Source organism: Antechinus flavipes, chromosome 2 (genome assembly GCF_016432865.1).
Source record: "Antechinus flavipes isolate AdamAnt ecotype Samford, QLD, Australia chromosome 2, AdamAnt_v2, whole genome shotgun sequence".
Lineage (NCBI taxonomy): Eukaryota > Metazoa > Chordata > Mammalia > Dasyuromorphia > Dasyuridae > Antechinus > Antechinus flavipes.
Genome location: NC_067399.1, coordinates 21,122,962 through 21,149,806, shown reverse-complemented (window position 1 = coordinate 21,149,806; position 26,845 = coordinate 21,122,962). Strand labels below are relative to the sequence as shown.

General features: G+C 44.7%; 1 protein-coding gene across 1 annotated transcript in view; it reads right to left on the bottom strand.

The window, feature by feature from the left end:
• The window catches only part of SFXN5 (sideroflexin 5), a 192,034-nt gene that overhangs the window by 91,444 nt on the left and 73,745 nt on the right, over window positions 1–26,845 (bottom strand). The window contains exons 4-9 of the mRNA XM_051974274.1: window positions 25,070–25,096; window positions 24,544–24,598; window positions 21,913–21,938; window positions 8,728–8,781; window positions 6,021–6,077; window positions 4,820–4,885 (exon numbers count right to left, since the gene is read on the bottom strand). Of these exons, the coding sequence (XP_051830234.1) occupies window positions 4,820–4,885; window positions 6,021–6,077; window positions 8,728–8,781; window positions 21,913–21,938; window positions 24,544–24,598; window positions 25,070–25,096 (285 nt within the window). The remainder of the gene's footprint in view (window positions 1–4,819; window positions 4,886–6,020; window positions 6,078–8,727; window positions 8,782–21,912; window positions 21,939–24,543; window positions 24,599–25,069; window positions 25,097–26,845) is intronic.

The following is a 26,845-nucleotide window of genomic DNA, read 5'->3' as shown; positions in this document are numbered from 1 at the left end:
CAACAGGCCAAGTGGACTGATGGTCTTGCGCTGCCTATGGGACCCCAAGCTGTGTTCTTGCGCTGTTACTGAGTTTTTATGCACCCGCATCTTGTTTCCCCAACAATGTCAATCAGCAAAGCGTTTATTAAATATCCAGGCATTGTGATCTCTGGGGGGGATTTTGAAACAATCAGAAAAAAAGTATGTGTGACTGTGTGTGTGTGTGTGTGAATGAGTGAGAGTGTGTGTGTGTGAATGAGTGTGTGTATGTGTGTGTGAATGAGTGAGAGTGTGTGTGAGTGTGTGTGTGTTTGTGTGAATGAGTATGTGTGTGTGTGAGTGTGTGTGTTTGTGTGAATGAGTATGTGTGTGTGTGTGTGTGTGTGTGTGCAGGTATGTGTGAGTGTGTGTGTGTGTGTGAGTGTGTGTGTGTGTGTGCAGGTGTGTGTGCATAATTCCTGTCCTCAGAGAGCTTACATTCTAACGGGGAGATCACATGCATAAAAGGCAGGACAAAATAAACCCGGCATCTGGGCGCACCCCAAGGCAGGTATCCACTCCTCTAGCATGTGATTGACACTTAATAATCTGCCATTGTGACAGGAGGTTTTCTCCTCTCCCTCCCACCGGAATGTAAGTTCTCAGAGGGCAGGGATCACCTGGTTTGCTTCTCTCTGAGTTCCCAGCACTTAACCAAGAGTCTAGCATACAGTAAGTGCTTAATAAATGTTCTCTTCTAAGAAATGTTTTATTTAATAAATTGTTCTATCTATTTATCCGGGTCTGAAACCCTCTCAGGACAGACTGAACCTCTTCCAGTTTCCCTTACAGCAGTAAGGACTTAAAGTGTGCCTGGAGCACTGAATGGTGAAGTTAGATGGAGTGAGGAAAGTTTCCTCTTAAAATATAGCAAGCTGTGGAATTTAAGAAAATAATTAATGGAATTTTCTTCCTTCCCTCCTTTTCTTTATCTATTCATCCTTCCTTCTTTCCTTCTTTCCTCCTTCCTCCTTTCCTCTTTCCTTCTTCCTCCTTTCTTCCTTCTTCCTTCTTTCTCATTTCCTATTTCCTCCTTTCTTCTTTTTTTCTTCCTTCCTTCCTTCCTTTTCTTTTTCTATTAATCCTTCCTTCTTTCCTCCTGCCTTGCTTTCCTCTTTTCTTCTTCCTTCTTCCACCTTTCTTCCTTCTTTATCATTTCCTCCTTCTTCCTTTCTTCTTTTCTTCCCTTCCTTCCTTCCTTCCTTCCTCCCTCCCTCCCTCCCTTAAAGTCCTTGCTTCCCTAAAGTCTGGTTATCTAGCCTGTAAATCCATGTAGGAAAATGGAGATCCAGATTGATGGGGCAGCTGGACTTGTGGGGAAAATCCCTAGAAGTCCAAAGATTGTCCCTGGAAGTAGAGGAAAGGCCTTCCCCAAACCCCGGTGCTTTTCTCCACGGGCTCACTAGGTCTCTCCATCCCAGGCTGCCTGTCTGGGAGGGGCTCCTTTTAATTAATACCAGGACTGGGCCAACCACTGGGGCCAGTGACACTTGTTTTCAGGTCATCTCCTCCTAATAGGCTCACCCTGGGAGGGGATTTACAGCTAATTGACAGCAGAGATCAGTTAATGAGGCCGACAGGCCTGGGGAGCCAGGGAACAAGGAAAACTAAACTAAAATAAAACTCCTTTATCCAGCGGTTTTGTGATTTACACAAAAAGAGAAAAGCAAGCCGGAGATAATCCGTGTCAGAAACTCTGCTCCCATCTGTCAAGGCTGGACCCTGGCAGTGAGCAGGAGGAGGCAGTGACGAAGGGTTCCTCTTATCAAATGGAGATCACAGAATCTAAGTCAAGGAAGGCCCACCGAGTGTTCCCCATGAGGTCCAGCCCTGGGCCCTGGAGCCCCAGAGAAGGATGAGGAAGAGGTAAGCAAAAAGAGGAAGACAAAGGGGGAAGAGGATGAGGAAGAAGAGCAAGGGATGAAAAAAATATAAAAGGAAAGGAAGAAAGGGAAGAGAAGCAGCAGATGTGGGAGTACGACACCCTCTCAAGGGGATTATTACAGTGCTAGTTAGGATGGGGAGAGAAATCTCCAAGATAGGAAAGCGTCTTTGGGTCCCTGGGTGTGACCTACTGGTACCTCCCAGGACTCCTAATTGAAGCACATTACTTTCCTAAGGTATCCTGAACCTATTGGTAGATAACTCTTTCCCCTCTAAATCCAACTCAAGTAGAACTGAGGGAAAGGAGCCCAGAACAAGTATTTTAAGTGGATCAGCATCCTTGATTGTCCCTAGGGGATATTTGTAGCATCACAGACTCTTCTCAGAGCTGAAAAGGATCTCAGGGCCCATCTAGACCAATTCTTTTATCTTACAGAGGAGGGTACGTAATCATCCAAGGGGGAAGAATCAGAAAGTGAACAAAAGGGAATACGGTATAAGGGGAAAGACTGATATTACCAAAGACCTCAGAAGGAAGAAAAGTCAGGTAAAGACCTTGGGCATTAACAGATTCACCAACAAACGGGGAAGAAAGACATTAATAAACAGAAAGGAATATGGCCTCCAGATCAGCTAAATGAGTACAGGCGTCCAAAGGTGAAAGGCAAACAAATCAACCCCTGATGAAACAGCTAGGTGGAGCCGCAGTGCACAGAGAGCCACAGCTGGAGTCAAGAAAACCAGGAATCAAATCCAACCTCAGATGCTTAGTAGCTGTGTGACTCTGGCAAATGATCCTGTTTGCCTCAGTTTCCCCATCTGTTAAATTGGAATAATAGTAGCACATACCTCCCAGAGTTGTGGTGAGGATCAAATGAGATAATAATTGCAGAGTATTTAGTAAAGTGCCTGGCACAAAGTAAGTATTAAATAAATGGGGGCTATTGTTATATTGATGGTGAGACAAAGAGTTGTGGCAGCATGCTTGTGTGTGTGTGTGTGTGTGTGTGTGTGTGTGTGTGTGTGTGTTCCCAAGAGAGCACGGAACCCCAGCGGGATGTTCCCAAATGATTTAAGAGAGAAATAAGAATCGTGAAAACAGAATTTATGGCCCGCACAACAGATACGAGGGGCAGAATAGAAAGATTTTACTCCATCATGGCAAGAATCACCAAAGAAACAAAAGAGAGGACAACAAATTGGGAATTCAAATATACAGAAGTGAAGGTTAATCTAGAAGGAGAAAAGCAAAAAGCAAGAATGTGCAAAGAAAACACGATCTCCAAAGAGTATTGATCAGAATGCAGAAAGACAGTTTAAAGATCTCCCAGAAAAATGCAAAAAGTTTAAGGGGGAAAAAATCTGATATACTTTTTCTTTACTTTCTTTATTTTCTTGGATTCTTTGTGTTTTCTTTTACAGAGTGATTTACATGATTACACACGTACAACAAATGCCTTCTCAATGACAGAAAAAGGGAAGGAGGAAATGAAGGAGAAAAATTGGAACTCAAAATTTGATTTAAAAAAAGAATGTTAAAATGATTTTACACTATTTATGGGGAAATAAGATATCAAGTGATGAAAAAGAATGCAAGAAATAACATAACTGCCCAGAACTTTGAAACACGTGAGTAGTTGATCCTGAATAAATCCATTAAGCTCTAAGCTTCGGCGTTTTTGGAGCCACTGAAAAGAAAGTACTGTAAATTGTTTCAGGACGCAGCCAATTTAGGAATTTGTTTTGCTTAAGTTTGTATATTGTTACAATGATTTTGTTTTTCTTTTTGTTGTTCTTTTCCCCCCAGGGGAGAGGGAGGAAAATATTCTTGATAATTTTTTCAAAAGGAAAAGACTGTAAATATTTCCAATGGGCCAGATAAATATGAGTTGCTCCTGCTGCTGTTATTAATATCTCATTTTTATCTTTCTTGATTGGTTTCATTCAGATAGAAATGGTTTTAGGACAAATTGTTATCCAGCAAATATTCTTTTCTAATGATATTTGTATTATTTATATCGATAAATATTATGAATAACAATTAGTGGAATTATTCATCACAGAAATGACTGTGTGGAAGATCTCATCATCACCTAGAGTATGGAATATCCTGGCGGAGGCAGACGTAGCCTTTTATTCGGCTGAACGGAGGACGCGAACGCACCTGAGCTCCTCTCTTGACTCTGCCATTCGTCTGACCAACGACCCAAGCCGGCTTTAGTTATCTCACCTGAGCTAATCATGTCCACTGGTCTAGAAGCTGCCAGTCTCCTCTCTCAGCCCAACACTGACTCCTAAGGAAGGAAATAACTAGGGAAGTGGCAAGATGATGGGATTGTTTTGTATGTTAACCATTCTAGGTTGGCTCCCTCTTTGCCCTGATGAGGGGGGTCATCTTGAAGGCCAAAGATAGATCTGATCTCCTCTCATTTTTCAGCATTCTGTCCCCCCTAATTCACTAAAATACACCTGGGGCTTGTCAGTCAATAGTCAAGAAACATGTCTGAAGCACCTACTATGTGCTAAGGACTAGAAATACAAGTGTCTTCATGTGAAGACGTCCTCCTCTGGCCATGGTAAGGAAGGTGCCTTTCTTCACCCCTGCAACATTCTCCATCAGGTACACTGTTGTATCCCAGCCCACCTCCCAGTGCCTTCCTCTCTTTGCTAATATTTTATTTAAATTATTCACATCAATATTCAGCCCTCCCTCTCCTAGGAGCTGTATTGAAGCAGTAAGACTTCCCCTGAAAGCAGATGAAAGCCCTGCTGCTCCCCAGCATCTCTTCAGAAACGAGCCTTGGGACACCTCTAGAGCCCGAAGGAAGGGAGACATGTTCAAGAAGACGGAGCTTAGGGAGACAGAGAAAGCAATTTCAATCCAACAAATAAAATGTAAACAAGTGTTACCCACTGCGATTGAGACGGCGCTTATGACGGCTCCCAAGTAGCCCTGGATGAACTTGGATGCAGGCAAAGGCTGAAAAACAGAGAGAGAATTTTCAGCTTGGCAGCTGGTGACTAAGAAAATCCTAATTTGGTATTTGCAAAGCACTTGTCCCACATGACCTCATTTGAGTATGACAATAATCCTGGGAGGTAGATACCACAGAGGGACTCTATTATTCCCATTTCTCAGATGAGAAAATAGAGGCTTAGCTTGAGTGATTTGCTCTGAATTATTGGGCTCACAAGGGCCAGAGGTGACACGGGAGCCCCAAGTCTGACCCAAGCAAAAGGGAAAATGCTAGCGAAAGTCAAGATCTAAGCTCAGACTTTTCCTCACTATGTGATTATGGGAGACAGAGGGATATAATAGGTGGAAAGAGTGCCAGATCTGAAGGTCACAGTACTGGGTTCAAATCACCCTCCAGTGGTTCTCTAATCACTAAGCTCTCCTTCTCTTCCAATGTGAATTAATTATTATTATTATTATTATTTATTATTATATTATATATGTGTTATATATTATTATTATAGTTAATAATATAGTTATTAATATTAATACTAATAGCTGACATTTATCATAATGTCACAGATTTAGAGCCAGAAGGGACCTCTTCTTGGGACCCTTCCACTTACAGAAGAGGAAATCAAGGCTCAGAGATGAGGTCATACCACTAGGAAGTGGAAGTGCTGGGGTTCAAATCCAGTTGCAAGGAGTTCAAATCCAGCGCTCCTTCCAGGCAGGAAGTAGCAGAGCCTAGATGTGAATACTGGTTCTCTGACCCCAAATCTAAAGCTCTTTCCCACAAGGAGCACCATGGTTCCACAGACTCGTGGACTTCTAGAACTGTCATACTCTTCTACCAGTGAGGAAAATATCTGACAGTCATTTCCCCTGAGAAATTAGGGATTTATTATGTTCCTCCCTCCCAGGAAGACTCCCAGGGGGAAGTGGGCTAAGGAGAGCAAGGTCAATGTAAAGGCATAAATCACTAATGGTGGAATCTTAGGCACCAGAATACAGAAAGAGAGGGGTGACTTTCCCAGCACAGTAAGAAAGAGACAGGGATTCCTCAACCTTCCCCGAGGCCCCCAGGAGCCAAAGCTGGCCCACTTCTAGTCCCCGTTGTCACCCCAGCTGTGCCAGGAGCAGGGCCGAGCAAGCTCACCTTGGTTGCGTTGCGGTTTGCATAGTTGACGCAGGCATTGTGACTCTGGTTCAGCCACTGCAAAGAGATGGGAGTCATCAGGGAGCACCTCTGGGAAGCACCCCTCCCCCGTGCCCATCCACATGGGCCAACTAAACAGCCCTTGTGGGAATAAAACAACTGGGGGGAAAGTGGGGCCCATCAATTAGGGAATGGCTCGACCATTCCCCACATACCTAACAGAACCTTGTTGCATCACAAGAGACAACCAAGATAAGGATTTTTTAAAAGTGGGAACACTTATAGGAACTAAATGTGGAAGAAAGCAAAGAAGCATTTATTATACACCTACTGTGTGCCAGGTAATGTGCTAAGCAAGCCCTCTCTAATTATTATCTCATGTGATCCTTACAATCGCCTGGGGAGGTAGGAGATAATACTACCTAGTATTTACAGATGAGGAAATTGTGGCAGGCAGTTTATAGGACTTATTCTGAGTCCCATAGCTACTAAGTAGCTGAGGCTAAATTTGAACTCGGGTCTTTCTGACTCGGTGTTCTCGCTACTGCACCACTTAGCTGAGCAAAAGACACATAGCTATTAAGTGTCTGAAGCTGAATTTGAATCCTGACCTCCCTGACTGAACCGCCACTCAACTGAAACCCTTTCAGCCAAAGCAGATCATCAGCTACTTTGCGATTTATAGTCTCAGAATATTGAAGGTAATGAGAGGTTAACTAACTTCCTCAAAGCAGTTCAGGACCTGAGACCGGACGCTCCTGACACGTACAGGTAGAGAGCATCCGAGTCAAAATTTGAATCCAGGGCCTTTGCCTCCTGAACCAAGGCCCTTGCCCTCGTTCACCTGGTGCTGCTCCCTCTGCTTTCATGGAGTCACCTGGTGCTGCTCCCTCTGCTTTCATGAGTTCATCAAGCCTTTCCACTGCGCTCTGAATTCTCTGCATTTGCTGTTGCCTACCATGCCCTAAGATGGCACATTTCCCCAACCAATGGGCACTCGCTTTGTTTTCAAATAGTTTGCTGTCACAAAAAAAGAAGAGAAAAAAAGCATGTTTTGGATATTTTGGCCTATTCGGGGCCTGGCTCGCTTTCTTGGGACCTAAGTACCATAGTGCTCTATCAATGTTGAACTGAACTCTTTTATCAGGGCCGGGGGCCGGGAAATCACCTGGGAGTGGCCATAGGCCTGAATGTCTTAAAAACAGCCCAGCCGGCTGAAAGGAGGGCGCTTCTAAGAGACCAACTGAAAACCACTTTCCTCAATTTCTTTAGAGGGTCAGACCCTGCATCTCACTGCACACACACCCCCAGACACACATATGTACACACTCACACATATGTTCACATACACATACAGACACATGCCCACACATATTTACACACTCACATATGTACACACATATACAGACACTCACACACATATTTACACACTCACACATATGTTCACATACAGACACATGTCCAGACACATATTTACACACATATGTCCACGTGCACATACATACACATATATACAGACACAGACTCACAACCAGGGCCATATATTTACATGCTCACACATATGCTCACATACACATGTATACAGACATGCATATTTACACACTCACACTTATGTCCACATACATATATGTCCACATGTATATGGACCCACCCACTCACACCCACACACTCACTCATACACACACCTTCCAAACACACTCTTAATTCTCAATTAGCTGTGAGAGCGTAAGCCTAACTACCCCAAAGAAAGACTTAAAAAATTCTTCCCCCTGGTTTTGTTATTTCTTTGTAGTATGACCGGTGAAGAGAGGCAGTGCAGGTGGTGCTGAGGGGGTGAGGGAGACTTTCTCATTAGGTAAAGCTTGGGCTGAAATCCTGATGCGTCTTGTCTTCCCTAAACCGTACTGTCTATACAGATGAGGGAGAGGCTGAAATGAGGCTTCTTCCCCCTCTTCTTCCCCTTCCCCCTCCCCCTTCGGCCATATTCCTACTCTAAGTGGGAGCCTGCGGCCTACAAGAGCCTCAGAACCTGTCCCGTCTGGGCCCCTGCTTTCAGTTATAGTACATGGATGGGTCAGGATAACACTTAATATTCCTCATCACCTAATGGACACTCCCCAGTGTCCAGTCCCCCCTCGGTTGCAGAGATCAGAGAATTTCCTTACCCAGAAGTTTTCCTAAAGCCCAGTCTGTCCTTTATCGATGTACACGCTGTATCTCCCAGCAGTCAAGCAAAACTCATTTATTAAACACTAATTACCCCGGGAATAAGCACAAAGAATGGCAAGGACAGCCCCCTACCATCAAGGAGTTTAGCTGCTTCTGGCTGAGGAGACACAGGTAACTCTGTGGTAGGCTCCCTGCTTAAGATGAGGTTGGGGGTGAGCCTTAAAGGGAGCCAGGAGGCTGAAGTGAGGGGGAAGAGAAGTCCTGGGAGAAAGGACGGCCAAGGGCAGAGTATGAGTTTCTGGGGGGCAGGACAATTTCAAGGTTTGTTTGATGATTTGTCTTCGGATCCCCAACAAAGTCTGCACAGAGCAGGATTTCAATCACGGTTTGCTGATTGGCCGATTGGTTTTTCTCTTTGACAGACACTGTCAGATAGAACGAGGAGGGATACCCAGGCAGGAAGTTCTCACATAAGTAATTGTTGCTGAATGTTTGGGACCCACCTCTTGGAGACTGAGGGCTTCTGGGAGAGAGTTACCTGCCAGAAGATGGTGGAGGCCAGGGTCTGGTTGGGCAGGAGGAGGCCAACGACCTGTAAGAAGGAGAGGAGAGAATGAATACGCTGCTGCTTCCTGTCTTTGGGGATCTGGACTCAGAAGGGGCCAGGGAGGCCTCTGGAGCCTCTCTTCTAATGTCTTCCCCGGGAAGCCAGTGTTGAAATACAAAGACCCCCCCCCTCCCACTTTAGCCTTGAAAATGTAGGTAATATCACTCCCTGTATCTTGGATGACTTCTTGTGATGTGAACATTATATGTAAAAGTATGGCCCAAATGCAGAATTGGGAGAGGGGGCATAATATATTTATGATATTTGTTTCAAGGTTTAGCTGCTTAACCAGAACATTGTTTTCAGATATTGTTGTTCAGTCATTTCAGCTGTGTCTTACACTTCATGACCCCATTTGGGGTTTTCTTGGCAAAGATACGAGAATAGTTACCATTTCCTTCTCTTGCTCATTTTATAGATAAAGAAACTGAGGTAAACAAGGTTAGGTGACTTGCCCAGGGTCACACACCTAATAAGTATCTGAGGAGAAATTTGAATTCAGGAAGCTTCAGGCTCATTGTTCTATCCATTTTGTCAACTAGGTGCCTTATGATGCAAGACAGTTAGTACATATATAATCTAAAGATCAAACAAAGGCTTAATGAGAGCAGCTCATGTTGCAGTAAATAGAGCACTGAGGCTGGAAACAGGAGACCTGAATTCAAATTCGATCTCATATACTCAACAGTTATGTGATCCTGGAGAAGTCGTTTTCTCTCTATTTATTCCCAGTTTCCTCAACTGTAAAATGGGGATAATAATAACATCAATGTTGCAGCGTTGTTATCAAGATCAAATAAGATAGTATTTGAAAGAAAGAAAGGGGGGGCAGTAAGGAGAGAGAGAGGAAGGGGTAGGGAAGGAAGGAAGGAAGAGGAAGGAAGGAAGGGAGGGAGGGAGGGAGGAAGGGAAGGAGAGAAAAAGAAAGAAAGAAAGAAAGAAAGAAAGAAAGAAAGAAAGAAAGAAAGAAAGAAAGAAAGAAAGAAAGAAAGAAAGAAAGAAAGAAAGAAAGAAAGAGTCCAGCACACAGTAGGCATTATATAAATTCTAATTCCCTGATAATCTTGTCATTAGTCACTAACATATTGAAGAAGAATGTAACTAATTGGTCTGTAAATTAACCTCACAGATATACCTGAAGAACTGATCACTGCCAGTCCTGAAGGGGCTTCTACTGGTAACCATCCTGTGTATGTGTATCTTTCTAACGAGCCAGGCCATTACTGCAGCCCTCGGTAGAGGTCGCGACTAACCAGTAGATCCTGACCCGAGCCAGAGTTTGGAGCGGTAACAGATGCTCCCATACATATGACAATTTCACCTTTCGCCTGTGTCTGGGTACCGTGTCCCACATACAAAATGCAGTCGCGCACGGGGATCGCTTGTACAGCCTCAGCCACACATTGACTTATTTATGATTCTGATTCTTGGCAAGAATTGTCCATAAGGTACAAACGTAAACATCCAATACTGTAGAGCAATCAAACCTTATACATTGTCAGCCACATTTGTAAACCATGTTTTAAACATTTAAAAAAGTACTTTAAATGGCTCGTGCACACACGTACTTCTTGGCCCACATCGGCTTAAATACTGTGAGCTCAAGTCCACCTCAGAACTCCCGTGAGAAGCCACCCTGTGATATTCAACTCCCCAACCCAAAATGAGGCTGGAAAAATGCCCTGCCTCGGAGACGTTCTGAAAGGGAGACCCTAGCCAAGTCAGTTAACCTCTAGGTGTCCTAGGCAACAAGCTCTTTAAATGGTAGCTTGCAAAGAAGTAGTCAAGCTGCTTTGCTCGAGAGCATTCCCTCATGGGGAGAGCCACCGAAGTCCCACGTCTGTCCCAGTCCTAAAATGATGAGATCCAAGGCCAATGTATGCAGCTAATTTCAAGTCAGTCAACAAGCATTTATTAAAGGCTGACTATGTGCTGGGCACTGTGCAAAGAGCTGGGGAGGCAGAGAACACAATCCCTGCCCTCAAGGAGTTTCCTTTCTAAGGGAGGGACAACACAAAAGAGCCACGGGGTGTAAATGTAAAGTCATCGGAGATGGGAGCAAGAAAGACGGTCCCTTAGTCTGGGTAATTCCTTTCTCTATAAAATTGGGGAGTTAGATAGAGGGATGATTAAGGGGCTTCTCAGGTCTTGAATATAATGTAACATATGCAAAGTTAATAGATTGATGATTAAAGCTGAGCTTTTTCTGGCTTATTCTTTGGAGAATTGGGACCGTCTCCTTCCCTATCTCCCAGTGTGAATTAAGAGGGGAAATGGAGAGGAAAGGAAAAAGACAGAGGGAAAGAAGGAGAGAGAGAGAGAGAGAGAGAGAGAGAGAGAGAGAGAGAAGAGAGAGAGAGAGAGAGAAGGAAGGATGGGGAGATGAGAAAGATGGGGGAGGAGGGGAGTGGGCAGAAGAAGAAAGAGAAAGAAGAGAGAGAAGGATAGGCAGAGAGAGGAAGAGAGAGAGGGAGAGGAAGAAAAATAGGAGGGAGGAGAGAGAGAGAGAATCTGTGCCTCTGGTTATATTCCAAAACTAAGTAAGGTAAAAATATGGTTTTTGATTAACTGCTGTTAGGTATTATCTGTATCTCGGATCTCCTCTGCATGATGGGGGTGGAGAGAAGTGGGTAAAGAAAGGAGATTGGCTTCTAAGCACCACAAACCAATACTTTCTCTCTTATTTTTAAAATGTATTCAATTAGTATTCAGTGCTTTTCATACACCTGTCTTATGGCTAACCTAAGACATCCATGACTCTGGGTGCCTCTTAGTTGTTCACACTGGAAGCTCTGGTGGCTTTAGCTCCAAAGACACTCCCTCCCAGACCTTATCTTTTAAGAATCAGTGACTTCCATAAAAGTGGCCTCATTCAGAAAATAAAGGGGCTTGGATTAGATGCCTCTGAGGTCACTTCCTGCTTTAGAGCTTGCATCCCATGATGCAATAAGTCAGAAGATGAATAAAATGGCAGAAAGGCCTGGGAGGGAGGCAGGTTGAAAAGTTTCGGCATTGGGCATAGTTGGAGAAAAGAAAGCTTCGGAGACAGGGATAAGCGTGATAATCCCCCCCGCCCCCAGCCTTGGGGGTCAGTGAGGAGATGGTCCTGGTTAAAGCACAAGTGACCTGCCGGGGAGCAGCAAAAACAGGGCCCCAGGATTGGGGGAAGGAGTATTCAGCGGGGAGTCAGAGAATCCCAGCTGGGCCACTTAGTCCCTCTGGACGTCAGTTTCCTCATTTGTAAGAATAGGTAGTTGAACCAGGTGGCCCTTGATCCTAGGAGACTGTTTTTTCACCTAAGCCCAGGGTTCCCTGAATGTTTGAGCAGGTTAGCTAAAACAGGAAGCCCCTGAAGATTAGGGAATTGGGAGGAATAATCCAAGATCCGTTCTGAGCCCCAATGCTCACTGCCTGGGTCCCCTACAATGGCCTCCATTCTATCTAGCAGGTTTCAGGCAAGCTCAATGAACTACAGCGCTTCACCCCATCCAGACTTCCAACAGGCCGGCAAGCCGCCATCTGTCCCGCTCCTGTGTGTGTGTGTGTGTCTACGCCCTTCCACGTTCTACTTCTTGCTGCTGTGTGTAATCATGTCACATCAGCCTGTTCTGGAAAAGGCATGACCATCACCTGCCCACCAGCTCCTCTCACAGGTTCCCTTCCCCTCCCCCACACAGAGCACCTCCTCCCCCCCCTCTCTGACATCCCCTCCCCCACACAGAGCACCTCCTCCTGCCCTGCCCACCACTCTCTGACATCCCCTCCCCCACACAGAGCACCTCCTCCTGCCCCGCCCACCACTCTCTGACATCCCCTCCCCCACACAGAGCACCTCCTCTAGTCCAATGGAAGCTCCTTGAGGGCAGGAACCGCCTCGATTCTGTCCTAGTCTCCCAGCCCACAGCCTGGCCCTAAATAAACCCTTGTTGATTAACAGGGTCCCTGCCCCGGAGGTTCTCAGAGTCTAACTGGGCATAACAAGGGCAGCACAAGCACTGGCAGTTTTATCCCCTATTAGGCAGAAACACAGAACCATCTGCACACTCAGAGAAGAAGCAACAGCAGATATTTTATAACTTCCCTTTAAAAAGAAAAAAAAAACCCAAATCTAAAATAAAGTGTTCCCTTCAGTTCTCAGACGTATATCTCTGGGTGCAATCCACCCACGCTCCCGCTCGCTGCCCTTTCCAGAGCATGGCGGGTGGGGAGGGGGAAGGGAAGAGAGATGGGAGGGGGGCGGCTTCACTGGGGCTGCGCATGACAGGGCTTCTCCTGCCCCTCTTCTGAAGTCCAGAGTCAGAAGCTCAAGAGGGGGAGGAGGGGGAGTTGGAAAGACCCCTGCGCTGTAAGGGGATGACGGAAATGATGAGTAGGGATTTAAAAAAAAAAAAAAGGAATTGGGCAGAAGACAGACCTCAGCCCTCTCAATCAGATTCAATCCAATGAGACGCATTAAAGGCCCCCTCAATAAAGATCCTGTGAAGAACAGAGGGCTAGACTGAAATTCGAGAAGCCTCGAGTTCAAATTCTCCCTCAGACACTTACTAGCTACTAAATTGTCTCAGTTTCAACTTTTTAATCTGTAAAATGAGGATAATAAGAGCACCTACCTAACAAGGTTGTTTTGTAGCTCACACGAGATAATACATTGTAAAAAGTCACAAACCTTAAAGGGCTAGCGACTTTCTTAACATGTCATGGGAACTTGTCATCCAGCAAGTCATCCCCACTCTCTCAGCCCTTATGTTCGATCTGCTGGGTCAATTTTCCTTTTGCAGCATCTCTTATCGATTTCACCTCTTGTAGATTTCACGGCTGGGTCTCTCTTGTAAATTTCACCTCCCCTGCCTCCCTCTTGTTGATTTCACCGCCAGTCTCTCCCCTTGACTCCTTACAGCATCTCCCATCAGTTTCAGCTCTGAAGCCTCATAGATCTCACCTCTCCAGCATCTCTCCAATCCATCCCCTTTTCTCCTCAGACACTGCCCCAGCCCTAGGGCAAAACCTCACCACCCCATGCCTGGACGATTGCACTAGCTGCTGGGGGAGGGGAGCAGGTGGGTGGGGCCTGGGCTGTCTGCCTTAAGTCTCTTCCTTTTCTCTTCATCAGCCATCCAGCTGTCAAATCGATTCTCTGAAAGTACAGATATGATCATGTCATCCCCCATTATATAACAAGTTCTTCTGTCCCATTATTGGCTTCTTATCACCTCCAGAATCAAAGATAAAAGCTTGTTTGGCATTCAGAGCCTTTGATTACTTGTCTCCCCCTCACTCCACCCCTTCCCAGTATTTTTCTCTTGCTTTCTCTCTCCCTCTCTCCTTTCCTCCCTCCCCCCTCCTCTTTCCTTCTGTCTCTCTCTCACACACACATACACAAACACACACACACACACACACAGCCCAGTGATAATGGCCTCTTTGCAGGTTATCAAACAAGCACTCCATCTACAGACTCCAGGCATATTCACTGGCTGTTCCCTGTTCCAGAGAGGCCCTATCTCCTTGCTTCTGTCTGCTGGCTTCCTTCAAGTCTCAGCTTCTAGAGGAGGAAGCATTCCCTGATCCCCTCTTATTCTAGGTCCATCTTTCTTTTGCGTATTTCTTATTTATCCTATAAATAGCTCAATGTTGTTTGCACGCTGATTCCTCCATTAAATTGTGAGCTCCTTGAGATCAGGACCTACTTTTCTTTCTTTTTTTTTTTTCTTTTGTATCCCTTCTGTTTAGCACAGTGCCTGGTATAGACTAAGTGCTTAATCAATGTTTATTGTTTCACCATATATTTATTCACCCTTTGCTTAAATTTCCCAATCTACAAAATGGTAAAAATAAATTTAAAAAAATAAAGTGTGATATGAAAACAAAAGATATAACACAAAATTAGTGATCAGGATTATCTCTGCTCTTAAAATGACCTTGATAGTCTTGCCCCAACCTAATCTGTCCAGCAGTTTCTTTCATTGTCCCTGCATGTATTATATTTTTCCACCTTCAAACTTATTAACCAGCTTCTTTTACTACAGGCAGGAACTAATTAGAACCCACAAATGATTCCTACCATCATCATTTTCCTCCAGAGGTAGCTGGGCAGCTCAATGGATGGAGCATTTTAGATAGCAAGACTTGAATTCAATTCCAGCCTTAGCTATTGACTGTGTGGTCCTAGGCAAATCAACCTCTATCTGCCTCAGTTTTTTCTTGTGTGAAATGGGGATAACGCACCTATGTCCCAGGACTGTTAGGATCAAATGAGATGATGTTTATAAAGCAATACACAAATCTTAAAGCACTGTATAAATGTTATTAATATTCCCAAATATAAACACTTGTTTGGCATTCAAAGCTCTTTACTACCTGTCTCCCCCTCATCCCACCCCTTTCTGATATTCTTATCACACATACTCTCTCTCTCTCTCTCTCTCTCTCTCTCTCTCTCTCTCTCTCTCACACACACACACACACACACACACAGTCCAATGACACTGACCTCTTTGTAGCTCATCAAACAAGACACTCCATCTACAGACTCCAGGAATGTTCAATGGCTATGTTTTTATGAAAATCATTTATTAAAGGCTAATTTCTGGGACCAGCTTTACAGATGACTGTGTGTGGAAATGTGCCATCAAATCCTAATCACTCCCCTTCATCTAGCGCTTTCTAGGTCACATAATGATTTCCTTACAGCAAAGCCTGTGAAGAAATTAGCACAAATATTACTATCACCATTTCACAGATGAGGAAAGTGGAGCTGAGGAAGATAAAGAGATTGCATCCCAAACCTAGGGTGTCTGACTTCAGATCCAGTCATGGTTTACACCCTAACCCCACTATCTTTTTCAATATTTGTACAATTACTTCTTGAATCCTGACTCAAAAGTTTACATTTTTTAATCAATTTCACCTTACTGGTTTTAATAAAGGTAATAACAACTAACATATAGTGCTTGAAGGTTTACACATTTTTCTACATGTATTTTCTAATATGACCTTGTACTCTAACATGACAAGGACAGTCTGAACGGATATATTTGATAAATGTGCCTTCTGTTTTCATCCAAGATCAGGAATAAAAAAATTAGAATACAAGAAGCCAGATTTTAGCCAATGGAACAAAACAACATTTCATTTTAAAAATTCAAAGATGGAATCTTCTGTAGGATTCTATTAGATAAAATGTTACTAGAAAGCTTTGAACTGGGTTTCCAACAGTAGGGCTAGATGGTTCCCAGTCACAAATCCGTTCTTCACCTCAGTTTCCTTACCTGTCTAATAGGGACATGATTTGCCATACTGATCTCACAGACTTACTGTGAGACAAGTGCTTAACAATTATTGTGACTGGATGGGGATGGGAGTTGGTTTGATATGAATGGGACATCAGGGGTGTCTTAACTGGTCTCCTCTGAAAACCTGAGCCTCATTCATAAAGTATGTTAGTTACTGAGGGCAGAAAAGTTTATTTATTTTTTTAATATGAGACTCCATCCAGATGGCCCTTCTTCTCTCATCTTTACAAAACCTCACATCCAGGAGAGGGAGAGATGGAAGAGCTTGGCCCTATTAAGGCCGCCCTCTGGTGGATACCAGTGAGCAACCAGAAAGAGAACATGAGATCACAGAATCACGTATCTAGAACCAGAAGAGCCCCTTAAGCTTGTCTCATGTAACCTCCTCATCTAATAGATAGAAGAACTGGAAATTGTGGAAGCTGAGTAATCACCCAAGGTCACCCAAGTAGAAAAGGGTCAGAAGTAGATTTTGAATCCAGACCCTCTAATTCTTTCTACTGTACCAAAGTGCTGCAAATCATTCTAGCAGTTCTTCAACCACCATTTTTAAGGTTCTTACTAAAAGTTCAATGTGCTAGGTATGTGAAAGACAGTCCAGTTTCCACTCCCTGAGTCTGTGTATGCCAGTCGGACACATGGCCAGGGCACATATCCCACAGACTGAAGGCACTATGGCCTTATTTCCTTCTGGGTGTTTTTATCCCCAAATTTACCCCTAAATCTGATGCCTATCCTTTTAGTGCTACCAGTCTACCGGTGGTATTCATGGGACTGTGAATCATGGGTTCCAAAGACCAAAGGACTGAAAATTTCAATCGAATAGGAGCAGTTAGGTGGTGCACTGGCCCTGCAGTCAGGAAGTCCAGAGTTCAAATCCTGCTTCAGACACTTAACAGAATTTAGATCAGATATGGGGAAGAATTCCATGAGAAGGGCTCTCAGATACAAGAATGAGTGAGCCAGAGAAAATGTAGAGTCAATAGTTTAATTGATAGAAGCGGCAGAGTATTGTGACAAGAAGATTGCTAGAAACAGAGGGAAGATATTGGTTTGACTCATCTCTGACACTTAGTGACTATTACCAGAGCTCACAGTCATTTAACTGCTCAGAACCTCAGTTTTCTCAACTGCAAAATGGATTGCCTACCTCTCCTGCATACATCAGACTTAGCTATTATTTATCATAATCTCCTCTGAATCTCACACTAGCTCAGAGATACATACTGTATTTGGTGTATACATATTACACCTCCATTTTACGAATGAGGAAACTGAGTTTCAGAGAGCTGAGCCCAGAATCATGCAGAATAAAAGTCAGAAGTGGGATTTGAACCTGAGTCTACCTATAATTAGACCCTAATGTGTGCTCTAGGTGGTTGGGACTGGGAAGGGGGGAGGAACAAGAGATGTGAAGACACAAAATAAATAGAACCCAAAGTCCTTTTGTCAGGGAGACATAATCCAAGTCCTCAGGGGATTCTGATGGGAAAACCACAATCGCTGCCCTCAGAGAGCTTCAAGTCAGACTGATGACTGCTAAGTCTGGGGAGGACTTAGTTCAAAGCAGGTGATATAGGTGAGTGACTAGCCTTGGGGAGAGCTGCTATTCCACTCCCGCCCAAGAGATGGCAGCCTGCAGTAGAGACAGCATTGGATTTAGAGTTCGATGACTAACTGCTCATTACCTGTATGACCTCAGGTAAGTCAATTTGCCAAGTTGAGCCTGTTTTCTCCTTTGTAAAATGAAAAGGTTGGACTTTATGACCATAGGCTGCACTGAAATGCATAGTGTCCGGAACTTAAGAAGCGGCTGTCCCACAGTGCTCTGTTCTGGCCAAACCTATCACTCGTTCTCAGGGTCATATTTAAGGAGCCTCATTGATAAGTTGGGCGAGATCCAGAGGAGGGAAGCAAGAAAGATGAGGGAACTGTGCGCCCTTCCTGAGGACCTGGGATGTCTGGCCTGGAGATCGGAAGGCTTAAGATCAGCATCGTAATGATATCTCAAGGATGGTCAGATGAAAGTAGGTTTAGCTTTGCTCTGCTTAACCCCAAAGGAAAGAAATAGAAGAAAAAGGTAGCCACTCCAGGACTAGATATGAGGAAGAGCTTTCTAACAATAAGAGCTGCCCAAGAAAGGAAGGGCAGGGAGGCCGCCCTCCCCAAAGGGATCCAAGAAGATCTCAGATCATTACTTAACAGGAATGTCATGAGAGATTCCTGGTGAGGTACAGGACAGATAATTGGGGTTCGGGTCCAATCCAACCCAAATGGGCTCAAAAGTCCTTTCCAACTCTTCAATCCCAGGAAACGGACATTGTTCCCACACAAAAGGACCCACAGTCGGCTTCAGGGAATGTTCTTTATGTTCTTTCTTCCCACCTCATCCCCCACAGCCAATCGGTTGCCAAGTCTTGTCAATTCCCATGACTACCAACTCAGATCGGGTCCTCATCACCACTCACCTAGATGATGGAACTGGCTTTCCAATCCAGTTCCTTGCTTCCAGTCTCTCCCCTTTCCAACCTGCTCTTTACACAGCTGCCAAAACCGTATTCTTAAAGAACAAACATGGCCGTGTTATTCCCCCTGCTCAAGAAAGCGGTGGCCCCCAATCGCCTCTCACGTCAAAGACAAATTCTGCTGTTTAGCATCTTCACAAGCTGCCTCCAACCTGCCTGTTGAGGCTTATTCCACGCTCCACACCACACACGCTGTGGTCTAACCAAACTGGCTCCTCTGCTGTCCCTCACATACAGCATGCCTTCTCCCTGTCTGCTTTTGCACAGGCTGTTCCCCAGTCCTGGACCGTACTTTCTTCTCACTTCTGCCTTGGAGAAGCTTTCCCTCAAGGCACTGCTCAAGCACCACCTCCTACATGAGGCCCATCCTAATCCTTCTGCTGGCTAGTCCTCCTTCCCCCTCTCCCCAGCCCTTACCTTCTATTTATTTGGTATATCTTTACCTACACATTTTTATTCACTCTAATAAAATGAGAGAGCCTCGGGGGCTGGTCCAACTTCATTTTTGTCATTGTATTCCCGCACTGAGCAACGCGTCTCACCCAGAGCGGACACTTAATACATGCTTGTTGATTGAATGATGTCAGGGCAATGGGGTCATCAAAGCAAGAGGGATTGATCAAGGAAGGCATCCCGGATAGGAGGACTTTTGAAACAGACCAGCTGCACAAATAAAGAATCCCCAAACCATTCAGCTTGCAGCATCGAACTAGCTGCCGTGCTTATGTATAATTTGGGATCACTTCACTACACACCCAAAGGGGAAAAAAAGTTTCCATCTTCAAATGTTAAGCTTAAAATAAGGTACTACATGGGTGCCAGCTGATCTGTGAAATCTGCTGAGTAAACTGGCAGCGTCCTCCGGAGAAAACCAGCCTGTTTCTCCCTGGCTTTCAGGAGTGAGTGTGGAAGGGGGTGGGAGGGAGACAGAGGAGAGTGACTCTGGGGCAAGGCGGTCCAATGGCTGGCCCCCGGCGGCCCGGGAAGGAGGTGAAGGACGGGATGGAGTGCAGAGCATTGCTCACCAGGCCGAGGTAATGTGGCCTCTTCTTCAGACATAGATTTATGACGGAGGATCCTGCCTCTCCAGCCTCACTCCCGCCCAGCCCTGCAGCATCCAGGGAGAGCTAGTTCTCTGTCACATTCATCGCTATCCCCACGTCTATTTCTTTGCAAGCATTTCTGGTGCCTTCTTCAAGTGTAAATATATCCTTCCTCCTCCAGCAGAACAGGGGCTCCCTGAGGACAGGAGTCGTGTCTCTGCTATAAGACCAGGGGCTCCTGGAGGGTGGGGACTGCCTCACCTCCAGCAGATTAGGGGCTCCCCCATCAATTCCAAGAGCCAAAGCATCAACATCTCTTTACCCTGTGTTTAGCATGGGGGGGATGCTCACATGTCACCTCTAAAATTATCCTCCCCTGTCCCAAACACATACACACAGAAAGAGAAAGACAGAGACAGAGAAAGAGAGAGACAGAGAAGAGAGAGACAGACAGAGAAAGGGGGGGGGGAGAGGGAAGGGCAGAAACAGAGACAGAGAGAGAGCAAACTCGATCTCATCCAAACATATCTCCTCTTTCTCTATACATGCCATGCTCATTCCCAATTTCTCACTTTTGCTCAGACTATTCCTTATACCTGGAACTCCCTGAGTCCTTCTCTTCATCTCTGAAAATCCTACCTGTCCTTCAAGGTCTAAATTAAATCTCACCTCACCTCTTTCACTTCCTTCAGAAAGTCTTCCCTGGTTACAATGATGTTGCCTTTCTCTGGACCCCATATACCACCACCACCCCCACCCCACCCCTGATCACATAATCCAATCCAACACACATGTAAGGAGCATCCACTGTGTTCAGGGATCTGGGCGTTAGAACATCAACATGAACTGTCAGTTTCTTGAGGGGGGGGGGAGAGAGGGAGGCTGGGATGATGTTTTTTGCTTCAGTCTATTCCTAACATACATTGTATACAGTAGGTATTCAGTAAATACTTCTTGAATCAATGAATTGATGTTTGTTGACCTCAATTCACAAAACCAACTATGTGCCAGAAACTATGCTAGGAACTAGGAAAGAGAAGAGATGGGAACAAGTATTTATTAAGTGTCTACTATATGCTAGTCATTGTGCTAAGCACTTCATGGATGTTGTCTCATTTGATCTTCACATCTGGGGTTGGGTGGGACCAAGTAAAGATTTTTCAGAAAATCTATGGGATGGAGTAAGTCAAATCCTAGGTCTAAGCTTCAGGAAGTCATGTGACTTCAAGGAAGTAGATAGCCTTGCTGACCATTGGTCAATGGTTACTTCTTTTTCAGTCCATCCAATGAATTTAAAAATCAACAGGAAGGCGGGGGGGGGGGGGGGGGGGGGGGGGGAGGTGTTTAACCCAAGTCTTTTTTTTTTTTTTGTATATAATTCACTCACGGACTTTGTCCAATTTGTAACCATGGACCTCTCTTTACAATGACCCAATCAGTGCCTCTGAGTAATGAATTTGGGTAAGGAGGTCTAACCCTCCGTCCCACACAGGATTTTCTTGGCAAAGATACTAGAGTGGTTTGCCATCCCCTTCTCCAACTCATTGTACAGATGAGGAAACTAAAGCATCCAGCTGCCAGTGTTCTTTCTACTTTGCCAGGTAGCTGGGGATACAATGGCAAAAACAAAATATTACAAGTCCTCAAGGAACTTCCATTCTGCAGGGGTGGGGAAAGGGGAGTCCTGCACGTATACAAATATGTAAACACAAGTTACAAGAAGAGGGAGAGGGAAGGGAGGTTTCTCAAGAAGTCAGACATAAAAATAAACAAGGATTCTGGGAGGCAGAGATGAGTTGGGAAGGCATCCCCGGCATGAGGGATAGCTATAGGTAAAATGCACAGAGGTAGGATGGGATGTTGAGTGTCGGGGAACAGCTGGTGGTTCAGTTTGGCTGGAATGTAGAGAATAAGAAGGGGAGTCATGTGAATTAAGCTTGGAAAAGTTGGAGCCAGACTGCAGGGTGCCTTCAGTGTCTAGCTGAGGAATTGACATTTCTCCCCTCTGATAACAGAAAGCCACGGAAGGTTTTATAGTAGGGGAATGACACAGTCCTGCCATTTTATACTCAAAAACTATATGCTCTTTGAGGATTAGGATCATGTCTAATCTTTTTGTTTTCCCCATGGGGTTTAGGAAACGTTTGCACCTAGAGAAGATCCACAAAACAGGGTGGCTGGATCAATGATGGCTAAGAACCCTGATGGTGTTCTTAGGTAATGGTGACTGGAAGACAGATTTGCTAAGATACTTACAATGGGTGTTCCAAAGGGGATGTAACCTGTAGGAGAGAGGGAAGGATAAATAAGCAAGTCGTCACTGCCTCATGCCCACTTCCCGAGTACTCTCACATGAAAAACCTGGACAATGCCGACAAGCCCCAGAGCTCCTTTAGGAATCGCTCTGGGTTCTCCATTCTAAACTAATTTTTCTGCTAAGCTCTACTCTGGACAGTAACAAGATGGGACGGGAACAATGGGAATCAAGGCACCATCCAGCTTAAATATTTTTTTCTGCCATATAATCTTTATTTTACTTTTCCATCATATGAGCAGAATATGCAGCCTTCTCCAGAGGCACAGGAGGGAGCAGAATACTTTCCCTAATCCTGTCCCCCCCTTCCCTTCTGCAGGACTGTTTCCCTCTGCTAGGGACCAGTCTCTAGGCTGCTCTCAATGAAAGTTATAATCCCCATCATCAGTTCATGGGAAAGACCTTAGGAAATATGTCATCCTCATTTTATAGTTGGAGAAACTGAGGGCCAGAGAGAATCAGAACTGGGATATAGCATAATTCCCATCCCTAGAACTAAATAGACCCTTAGAGTCCATGAAAAGTAACCCCTTGTTTGACAGTTAAGGAAGTGAAGGTCCAGGAAGTGGACTAGCCCAAACCCATTTTAAGGACTAGCTCAAGATCACAAAGGTATCAAGTGTCAAGGTCAGGATTAGAACCCGAGGTGTCTGATTCTAGTGCTGGTAGAGGAGCATATAACGGATAGAACCCCTAGCTAAGAGTGAGGAAAATAACTTCAGATACTTAATAATACTCTTAATACTTAGATAGGACTTCAGGCAAATGATTTAACCTCTCTGTGCCTTAGTTTCTTCCTATGTAAATTGTGGGGGTTGACTCCACATCCCTGAAGTTTCGTTCTGGGGCCATAAGATCTCCCAACTTGGCCAAGACTGAACAGGCCTAGCAGAGACGGCCCTCAAACTTACCTCCTCCAAGCCCGAAGCCTTTTCCATCCAAATGCAGTCCATCCCCCAAGTCCTCATCAAGACCCAGTTTGGGAGGAAGCCTGCCCTGCCCTTCTAGCCTTGACCTCCCCAGGAAATGCAGCAGCTTCGGCTTCCTCCTGCTCTGATCTCTAAGACCGTATGGGTTCAAGCTTCCAGATCCACACATCTAATCCTCCCATTAGACTTAGGGAAGGGATACGTCTTTTCTTGTTTTCTCCTTTCCTCCTAATAAAATGAGCCCCATCCCCAACTTCATGAAGCAGAAGTAAAATCTTCCCTATTCCAGGAAGCCTTCCCTATTTGTCCCTCCTGAGCTCATGCATCACAGCGACATGTCTCTGCAAATGGCTTCTATATAAGGGAGTTTTCTAGACAATTAACTGCCAAGGCTTGTCCATTTAGCCAGTTTCAAAGACACTGAATCCTTTGTCTTTGTTGGTGGTGGTAATATTTTGTTTTCTTAAAAAGAGGACAGTGAGCTACTTGGTTAGAGCCTTTCTCGGTCGGTTCCTTTATAGAATGATCCTTCCAAGTGCCATGACTAATGGCAACAGCACTGACCGGGGCAGAGAACAAAGAAAGGATCACAGTTCTCTGGAGTGATGCTTCTAAGAAGACTTCCTGGACAGGCCATGGGGAGGCTGGGAAAGCAGGGCAACCCAAACAAAGTATAAGAGGTGGGGATTCACCCGTGTAGGATGCTGTATGTGACATTCAGCTTTTGGTTGATTAGCTTTGCTGAACTTTAAAAAAAATCTTTTTTGTTAAAAGAGATTGGTTTTGGGGAGGAGGGAAAGGGAGGGCTCCAGGCAGGGGAATGTTAGTAAATGTTTAACAATCAGCTATTATAGATGCACACTCACGCTCCCACAATGCACTTTGAAATCTGCATTATTAACATTTTTTCCCTTGCTTTATTAAGGTTAAGCAATCAGCAATATAATAAATTAAGCCCCGATTTGTAGCTTTTGTCGATTTCCAAGGTGTAAATGTTCACAATGAACATTTAACAGTTGGCTCCATGTCATGAGCTGGTCTGTGCCGGCACCAAAGCACTCCTGAATGGATGGGAAGGGGGGAGGAGGAATGTAACAAAGATAAAAATCTACTTGGTTTTTTTAAAAAGGAAATCCAAAAGAAGGGCAAGGATTGGGGGAGGTCTGCTTTCCAAATGGTTGGTCTAGTCTGAGAAGTAGTCATCTGGCTGGTGGAACATCTAAGTGGTGTTTATGTTATGTTGGTGGGCAGGGGACTGGGCCCATCCCCTGGGCACATGGGAGCTGGGGACTGGCAGTAGAAAGCCCAAAGGGCACAGAGGGTGGTACAGGGCGAAAACACCAGCTCTGTTAGGATGTTATATTTCTGGGCAGGGACTGGACCCATCTCCTGGGCACATGGGAGCTGGGTACTGGCTGTAGAAAGCCCAAAGGTCACAGAGACAGGATGGTACAGGAGGAAAACACCGGCTCTGTTAGAGGATCTGGATTCAAATCCTACCTATCAAAAACCACCTATGTGACTTTGGACGATTAAATGTGGTGAGACATGAAGGGATTGACCTGTGACATGAAGTGGCTTTTCAAGGGCTAGGGCCGAAGGTTTGGGCTTCACAGACGGACAGACACCTCCGTGAGGACTTACCCGACATCCTAAAAGGCATGAAGATCTTCTCGTTGGTGTCCGGGTGTAGGATGGCCTGCAAGATAGTCAGGGAAGAGCATGGCATTGAGACAAGAGTGAGTTCAGATGGGGGATGAGGGGGCAGATCAGCAGCGTGGGAAAAAAGAGCGAAGGCCCCAAAGAAAATACACGTGGTCAATCAGAGCACCCGGAGCTAGTTCATGTGACAATAAACAAATTCAGTCCCGTAAGCTCACCCTCTTGGCCCCTCCCATACTACCCATGTCTAGAGCTCACTGATTCATGGCTTGAGTTCTGACCACAGCAGAAGCTTAAAAAAGGCAGGATTTGGGTGGCCTCAGCCCTATACCCCCTTCTAATGGGAGCAAAAGGGAGAGAGGCACTAATGGAGGACGACTGAGCCTCTTTGGGAAATCCCCATCGTGGTCTACAGTGTGATTCATGAGAAAGGGTGAGGGAAGGTAAGAGAGGAAGGGAAGAGAGAGGGCCTGAGAGCTCAGGGTGAGAGGAAAAAATTCTCAAATACCTGCTTGATTTTCTGAGCGCTCCAAAGCTGAAAGAGAAGAAAAAGAAGCTATTAACATTTAACTCAATGAGAAAGTTACAATGTGTAGTACACAATGAGGAAGTTACAACATGTAGTAACAAAGGCTTGATACACTGACACAAAAGGCTGCAACAGAATCTAAAGTCTAAGTTGTGAAGCTGGGAGGGAGACGGTGACCTGACGCCTCCCAGGGGGACTGACTGACTACAGCCGCTGAGCTCTCTGGCTAGCTGCAAGATAAATCCCCCGCTTCTGTAAGAGGCCTTTTCTACACCCCGCCTCCCAAGCCAATACCTTCCCCCAGAGATTAGGTCCTATTTACCCTGTGTATATTTTGTATGTATTTAGTTGTTTGCATGTTGATTCCCTCATCAGAGGCAATTTTTCCCCCTTTTCCTTGTATCCCTGCTTAATACCCTGCCTGGCAAATAGTAAGTGCTTAATAAATGTGTGTTGGCTCGTGGCTCACTTCAACAATGAGATGAACCAAATCAGTTCCATTTGTTCAATAATGAATAGAACCAGCTACACCCAGCGAAAGAACTCTGGGAAATGAGTGTGAACCACTACATAGCATTTCTAGTCCCTCTGTTTTTGTCCGCCTGCATTTTTGTTTTTCTTCCCAGGTTATTTTTATTTTCTTTCTAAATCTGATTTTTCTTGGGTAGCAAAATAACTGTATGGACATGTATACATATATTGTATTTAACTTAAACTTTAACATATTTAACATGTATTGGCCAACCTGCCATCTGGAAGAGAGGTAGGGGGAAGGAGGGGAAAAGTGGGAACAGAAGGTTTTGCAAGGGTCAATGTTGAAAAATTATCCATGCATATATCTTGTAAATAAAAAACCATGATAAATAAATAAATAAATGTTTGTTGTCTAATTGGATGAAGTAGGATGACAAAAATTAACCTTCTTGTATCTTATCCAGTTATAAATCCCAGTCACACAAACATTATAGATTCTAAACTTAGAAGGAGCTCAAAAACTATTTGATTTATTTATGCCCAAGAATGGTTTCTCCATGACATGATTGTCCCACATCTACTTGGAAATCTCTAACGAGGAAGAAAGAGCACGCGGTCCATTTTCAGCCAGGTCAGATTGTTAGCAGATTATTCTTTATATCAAACCCAACTTTGCTTTTCTAACAACTTCCTGTCCTTGACTTGCATTCAAACCTCAGCTCTCTAGCTGACCATTTGTGACTTTAATCAGGTTACTTTCCTCTTCAGGTCTCAGTTCTCTCTAAAGTTCTATCAAGATCTAAATCTATTACTTTTAGAGAGTTTTAAAGCCAAATCTCCCTGTCTGTCTGTCTGTCTCTCTCTCTCTTATCTGTGTCTCTGTCTCCGTCTCTCTGTCTCTGTCTCTCTCATCTGTCTCTGTCTCTCTCTCTCTCATGATTTGTTCAAGGTCACATAATTAGTGTCTGGGGCTAGATGGGAACTCAGGTCCTCCTAAGTGGAGGGCAGGTGCACACCTGGCTCTCAATGAGCATTTGAAGCTCCATTAGGCTAAGAAAACCGGGCCCAGCCGAGGATATGGGTAGAGCCAGCACTAGTTCAATCTGCCAAGTCCCTTTTATTAGTGCTATTTTAAGCCTGGGAGGAACAAATTTAAGCAGAAACAATTGTTGTCCTCAAATATCTCACAGCCTAACGCCAGGTACAACATACTAACAGCTATGGGCAAATAAGATATTGATGGGAGAAACCGGGAATAATCTCCAAGGCACGTGGCACAAT